This window comes from Cebus imitator, unplaced genomic scaffold (genome assembly GCF_001604975.1).
Source record: "Cebus imitator isolate Cc_AM_T3 unplaced genomic scaffold, Cebus_imitator-1.0 Scaffold93, whole genome shotgun sequence".
In the NCBI taxonomy this organism is placed as follows: Eukaryota; Metazoa; Chordata; class Mammalia; order Primates; family Cebidae; genus Cebus; species Cebus imitator.
Genome location: NW_016107408.1, coordinates 3,264,239 through 3,271,037, shown reverse-complemented (window position 1 = coordinate 3,271,037; position 6,799 = coordinate 3,264,239). Strand labels below are relative to the sequence as shown.

Here is a 6,799-nt window from a genome sequence, read left to right as displayed (position 1 = left end):
TACACAGGAGATGCTGAAACAGGAGAATCATTTGAACATGGGAGGCAAAGGCTGCAGTGACCCGAGATCGGGCCACTGTACTCCAGTCTGGGGGAAAGAGCAAGACTCCATCTCAAAAAAAAACAACACACACACACACACACACACACACACACACACACACCAGCCCAAAATGCCAACCCCACCCAGAATGACAGAACCAGAACCTCAGGGGGTGATGGCACTCTGTATTTGACCCCCTCCAGTGATTCTTTCTTTCTTTTTTACTTTTTCTTTCTTTTTTATTTTGAGATGGAGTCTTGCTCTGGCACCAGGCTGGAGTGCAGTGGCCCACTAATGGCTCACTGCAATCTCCGCCTCCTGGGTTCAAGCCATTCTCCTGCCTCAACCTCCTGAGTAGCTAAGACTACAGGTACGCACCACCACGCGCAGCTAATTTTTGTATTTTTAGTAGCGATGGGGTTTCACCATGTTGGCCAGGGTGGTCTAGAACTCCTCACTTCGTGATCTGCCCACCTCAGCCTCCCAAAGTGTTGAGATTACAGGCGTGAGCCACCGTTCAGTGATTCTTTTGAGGGCCGTTGACTGGGGCATGATGCTGATCATAACATCACGTTACCTGCCCCCAGCCTCCCCTGCCAACACATACACAGCGCATCCTGCTCTGCTGCGCACCCAGAGGTATGGACCCGGCTGCCAAAGGTGTAGAAGCATAGGGAACTTCAGGGGTATTACAAACTTCAGGGCTCCTTCCTTGGGTGTCTGCGGCTTCTCCTAGGGCTGCAGTCACAGGCAGACTGCTCAGCTCTTGGCCTCAGGGCTCTGTTCTGCCCGCCCGGATCTGTTCCAGAGCCTGCAGATGGCTGTGAACCAGAGAATCTGTTCCTCAGGCGGGAGTTGCCAGAAACGGCTGAGGGGGCGGGGCCTGGAGGCGGGAGGGCCACGTGTGCGGGAGGGAAGCAGGAAGTGACTACGCGAGTGGAGCCGGCGAGCGAACGGCAGCGGGGGCTGATGGAAGTGCAGTGGGGGCTGGAGAGGGCACCCTAGTGAGTTGGCTTTTCTCTCCTTCAGTGCCTTTGGTTGGGCTCGAGGCCCCGGGTCGGGGGCCATCAGGACAAGAGTGTGGGACGTGGAAGGGCAGCCACTTGGAGCTTGGAAGGGGGTGCGCCTGTAGAGAGGAGGGGTTTGGAGGAGAAATTTGGCGGCTTTGGCAGGTGGCGGGCAGGGTGGGAGGGTGGGGAGCAGCGGTAAGGAAGTCGCCGGATCCCCCTTTCTCCCTCCAGGGTGATCTGGAGGGCAATGACCTGCCTTCTTTTTACAGTCCTCATCCAAGCTCCTCTTCGTTCATCGCCTCCTAGGGGGTGTGTGGAGGACCCGGGATTCCTGAGAACAGAGACCGCTACAATTCCAGGCCCCTCCCACTTGCTCTGGCTGTTAGCCGGACCTCTTGAACTTGACTGGGAATCTGGTTAACTCGCAGCAGGTCTGGGTGGGGCATGACCGTGTGCATTTCTAACCAATTCCCAGGTTGGGTGGTCCGCGGACCAGACTTTGAGTAGCGAGGCATTAGAGAACCTTTCCACAGCCCTCTCCGCCCAGACCTGAATCCTGCTGGATCCCCCTCGTGGAGTTAGGGCATGTGTGTGCAGTTCCACTAAGGCCCAGCAGCCGTAGTCCTCTTTCCCTTTCTGCAACTTCAGCCTCTTGAAGCTGACTCTTGGAATTGGAACGACAGGTTTAAAAGGGGGCGGGGGGAAGAGAGAAAACAAACTTGTATCATTCAGCCGGGAATGCCCATGTGCTGCTGTGGTAGATATGTGCAAGTGTACAGGCTGTTGGCATTTTAAAAGTTGGAATGGGCAGAGAATTATTCTCCCTCCTGCTAACTAATCAAGGTTGATGGAATTAATATCCCCATCCTGAGGAAGTCTGAGTGAGCCCCATTGCATGGAGATGCTGTGCCCTAAATCGTTACTGGTCTGCCAGTTAGAGAAAATTTTTGTTCTCTTGGGACTCTGCCAGAAACTTTTTATTCTCTTGAGACTCTGCGGAAAACTTTTTGTTCTTTTTGGACTCTTCCTTAGTCTTGCCAATCCCACATGGGGCAGGAGAACTCATTTTCTAAGCTCTTGGTATTGTAGAAGTTTTACCAGTTTAATTAATTAATTAATTAATTAATTAATTTAGAGACAGAGCCTTGCTCTGTCGCCCAGGCTGGAGTGCAGTGGTGTGATCTCGGCTCACTGTAACCTCTGCCTTCCAGATTCAAGTGATTCTCCTGCCTCAGCCTCCTGAGAAGCTGGAATTACAGGTGCGAGCCAGCACGCCTGGCTAATTTTTGTGTTTTTAGTAGAGATGGGGTTTCACCATGTTGCCCAGGCTGGTCTTGAACTTATGACCTGAGGTGATCTGCCCGCATCGGCCTCCCAAGGTGCTGGGATTACGGGCATGAGCCACTACGCCTCGCTGAAGTTTTACCAGTTTTAGTCCATTGCTTTCCATAGTTCAATGTGCATAAGAATCTCCCATGGAATTCCACAAAATGCAGACCCTGATTCAGAAAGTCTGGGGTAGGACCTGAGTTTCTGCCTTCCTAACTAGCTCCCAAGCTGGACCAGTGCTGCTGGTTGTCTGACCACCCTTGGAGTAGCAAGGATTTAAAACAGCAAATGGAGAAGAACCTTCTCCAAAGGGCACTGGGCTTGCATTGCCCATGACAAATGCTTCTCCTGTTGGGATGGAAAAGATGGTGGCCTTGATCTTCTCTTTTTCTTACTCAGCAGAGTGCTCAGGTGTACCACCAGGAACACCCATGAGCTTCCTCCCTTCTGTTCGCCAGCCCACAAGATCCACGTTGACTTTGGCCCTGTTGGCAAATGTAAATTGTTTGCCCTCTTCCCTAGCTGTCAAAAGGCACATTCAAACACAGGAAAGAGGTGTTTTTGTTATGCCCTGTCTTGGATGATAAGTACGGGGAGGATGTGCTGTGTGCTGTTCTTTGTAAATGCTGTTTGAAATTTTATCCACATCAGAATAGATGATTGGTGTAATGGTCCAGATGGCTTGGTTTAAAAACAAACACCAACCCCTCTTTGTAGGGTGGCTTAACAAGACAACAGATAAAAAGCGTAGTTTTTTAAAAATGATGTCTTTTCTTTAATTAGCACGGTCATAGTTTTCACAATTGGTGCAGTTTGTTTAGAGTGTGCGGACTAGAGTGGAACCACAGATGCTATTTATCTCAGGGTTTCTGGCACAGGGGCTGAGCCAGGGCTCACCTGGGCTCACCTGGACCCATAACCCTTCCTAGGTTTGAGCCTGGGTGTGTTGCTGAGCCGCATGGCATAAGGGCTTCGTCCACACTCTGCCATGGTTTCCTTCTAGGGTCAATCGAGGCGGCGTCTCCTGCTCTTGATCTGCAGGCCCAGGGCTGCTGGCTCCTCACAGAGACTGGGGCCTGGCAGAGCTGAGTCCAGTGTGGTTGTGTCCAGCCAGCCCTCTGGGTGCTGGCAGACCATCAGGGAGTTGAATGAGCCTTTGAGATGAGGCCCTGAGCCCAACGTTTGTGTAGCAGAACACAGGGCTTTTCAACAAATGGATTTCTCTGCCTTGTAACTTTCCATAGGGAGAGATCTGATTGTCATTTCAGATCCAGAATTTTAAGCATGTTAAAGTCTGGAGGAGGCTCTCTGGGCTGAAATGAGATGGAATTGTACTTCCGTTCCTTTCCTTGGTGGGCGGGGGTGTAACCAGCTTCAGCGGCAGGGTGCAGAGTTGACCAAGGGACATTCTCTTCATGGTTCCGTTTGCTTGTCCTTGCTGACTGTCCTGTGCAGGTAAGCCGGCTCTTTTCCATGCAGCACGTATTTTTCAGGGCTCACAAAGCTCTATTTGACAGGGTGCCAAATGTGAAAACGCATCATTCCCATCCTTAAGCAACTAAGGCTGTAAAAGATGGGGGCAAAGCCACACTGAGAAAGCACGGAAGATGCACGCTGAGGCAGGGCTGGGGAAGGCCCGGAAAGCCTTGGTCATGAAGTTGGCATTAGGTGGGATGAAGAGGATGCTCTGGGTTCTGACAGCTGGACATGTGCAAGGAAGGTATCCCAGGAGGGAACTGTATGAACAGAGACTTGGAGGCAGGATTGTCTGGGGCTTGTGGAAGGCGCCATAAATAATTGGGTTGAGCTGGAGTTGGGTGCTCATGCAGGCATGATGGAGGAATGGATTGGAGAGTTGGGGGTGGGGGTGGGGATCAAAGGTCGGTTGGTGGAATTTACCGTTTGGCAAGATGGGTGCGGTGTTGCAGTTGTGATGGGGATTTAGATTGGAAGCGTGTTGACATCACCTGAGCTAGTCACCTGTCTTTGGAGAAGGCTGAACACAGATGGTGGGCAAGTGATGGTAGAAGGGGCAGATTGTGGCCAGGCGCGGTGGTTCATGCCTGTAATCCCAGCACTTTGGGAGGCCAAGGCGGGCGGATCATGGGGTCAGGAGATCAAGACCATCCTGGCTAACATGGTGAAGCCCCTTCCCTACTAAAAATACAAAAAATTAGCTAGGCATGGTGGTGGGCTCTGGTAGTCCCAGCTGCTTGGGAGGCTGAGGCAGGAGAATCACTTCAACCTGGGAGGCAGAGGTTGCAGTGAGCTGAGATTGCACCACTGCACTCCAGCCTGGGTGACAGAATAAGACTCTGAAAAAAAAAAAAAAAAAAGGAAGAGGCAGATTGTGTGGGGGAGGCTGCATCAGATCCTCCTGGGACCCCTTCCTCTGGGATAAACCACATTCTTTGTGCTTCTCTTTGAAACCACTTCTCAATGTTGCAGCCTCTTTTGTCAGTTCTGCTGGCATCTCCCCATGCCTTCTTTCAGAGTGAGACGATTTCTAATTCCTGGGAGACCAGGACAGAGAAGCCTGAGCTGTGTGCTGGGTGGCTGAGGGATACTGGGATGGTGTGACAGAAGGGTGCATGCTGCCAACCCAGAGGGAGGCCAGCTCCCGCCGCACAAGCTGTTAGGACATGTCAGAACGTGTGCCTGTCACCGAAAGGGACCACTGGCAGCTGACCCTCTCGCTCTTGCACAGCTGTATCCAGCATGCTCCAAGGCCACAGCTCTGTGTTCCAGGCCCTGCTGGGGACCTTCTTCACCTGGGGGATGACAGCCGCTGGGGCAGCTCTCGTGTTCGTATTCTCGAGTGGACAGGTGAGTTGCCTTGCTTTGGTTCTGGATGTTGGTGGGGAGCCCTTTGGTAAAGTGACACCGTCCCACTCCGAGGAGCAGGTTTGCAGACTTTTGTGACGCCCCTAGGCAGTGCGTGCTGGGTTTGTTCGCTGTCTTCTTATTTTCTCACCTTCTCCCTGCCAGGCCGGGAGAATAGATGTCTGCTTGTGTAGACACCATCATGCATGATCACCTCCCCTCCTGACCCTTGACAGCCTGACTTGAAGGGAACGGGAAGTGAGAAGCCCAGTTATTGACGCTTCGGTCGCCCGCTGCCCGATTTCTACCTGCATGTAATTTCTTTTTTCCATTCTTTTTTTTTTTTTTTGAGATGGAGTCTTGCTCTTGTTGCCCAGGCTGGAGTACAGTGGCATGATCTCAGCTCTCTGCAACCTCTGTCTCTCGGGTTCCAGTGATTATCCTGCCTCAGCCTACCGAGTAGCTGGGATTACAGGCATGCGCCACCACGCCCAGCTAATTTTTGTATCTTTAGTAGAGATGAGATCTTACCATGTTGACCAGGCTGGTCTCGAACTCCTGAGCTCAGGCGATCTGCCCACCTCGGCCTCCCAAAGTGCTGGGATTACAGGTGTGAGCCACCATGCCTGGCCTGCCATGTAATTTCTTTCAGGCCTGGAGCAAATGGTACTATGCATGACCGAAGAAGAACACTAGATTTCAGGTGAAACTGTCTTCCCTTATGGCCTTGAGTTAGGTGGGATGATTGAAAAGACCTTGGGAGAAGAAAGGACACCTGTTTCCTTTTTCTTTTAGTCCATTTCCGGGTTGTTCCGTTCCCTCTTGGGATGAATGTAGATGGACTCAGCTCCCTGGCCCCCTGCAGACCCTCATTCCTCTCCCCTGTGTCTTCCATGTGTCCCACTCACAAGCCCCAGTCCCCTCACTCACTGCCATGCCCCATAGCCCATGCGTGCCTATGTCCCCTACGTCTCTCCCTCCTCATAAAACCCCATCCTTACACCCCTTCTACACACTCTGCATACATTCCCACATTCTCACACCTGCACACATACCCAAATCCCCTCCCCACACCTCACAGCCCACACTCACCTCATATGTCTAAAATTGCCTTCTTTTCTCCAACCCAGATCACCCTCAGTCCATAGCCGTGGAGCCATCAATGGGTATCTTGCTGAATGCGCAATCCTTACATCATGCACCTCGGTAGCTGTGGACATTGTAGAGTGGCAAATGAATGAGTGACTTAAGATCGATTGCAGCATGTGGTGAGGTGGATCTGGAAGTGAAAACACCTCTAGGAAGCTCGCAAGTCAGGCAGTCTTGTGTTAGAGACCAGTACAGCAGGGCTTGGTTCCAACAATAAAATCTGCCCCTCCCTTGCTGCACTGCCTCCGGGAGCTGATGGATTGAAGACTGGAAATGAGAAAACACGCAATCCAGAAACACGGGTTATCTGGAAGCTTGGTATATAAGATGCCAAGAGAAGCCAAGTTCATAGGGACAGATTGTAGAATGGTGATTGCCAGGGGATACAGGGGAGGGCAGAATATTGTGGAATGAGTACAGAGTTTCAGGCTTTTTTTTTTTTTTTT

At 51.7% G+C, this 6,799-nt stretch overlaps 1 protein-coding gene across 3 annotated transcripts in view; it reads left to right on the top strand.

Moving 5' to 3' along the window:
* Positions 1-945: 945 nt before the first annotated feature.
* Positions 946-6,799, top strand: part of SLC39A11 (solute carrier family 39 member 11) — a 462,191-nt gene continuing 456,337 nt past the window's right edge. For 2 of the 3 annotated variants that reach the window (XM_017535605.2, XM_017535603.2), the window contains exons 1-2: positions 946-1,046; positions 5,089-5,207. In XM_017535605.2, coding sequence (XP_017391094.1) covers positions 5,100-5,207 — 108 coding nt within the window. In that variant the 5' untranslated portion in view covers positions 946-1,046; positions 5,089-5,099. Of the gene's footprint in view, positions 1,047-3,753; positions 3,837-5,088; positions 5,208-6,799 lie in introns of all 3 variants that reach the window. The other variant, XM_017535604.2, reaches the window with a different exon arrangement.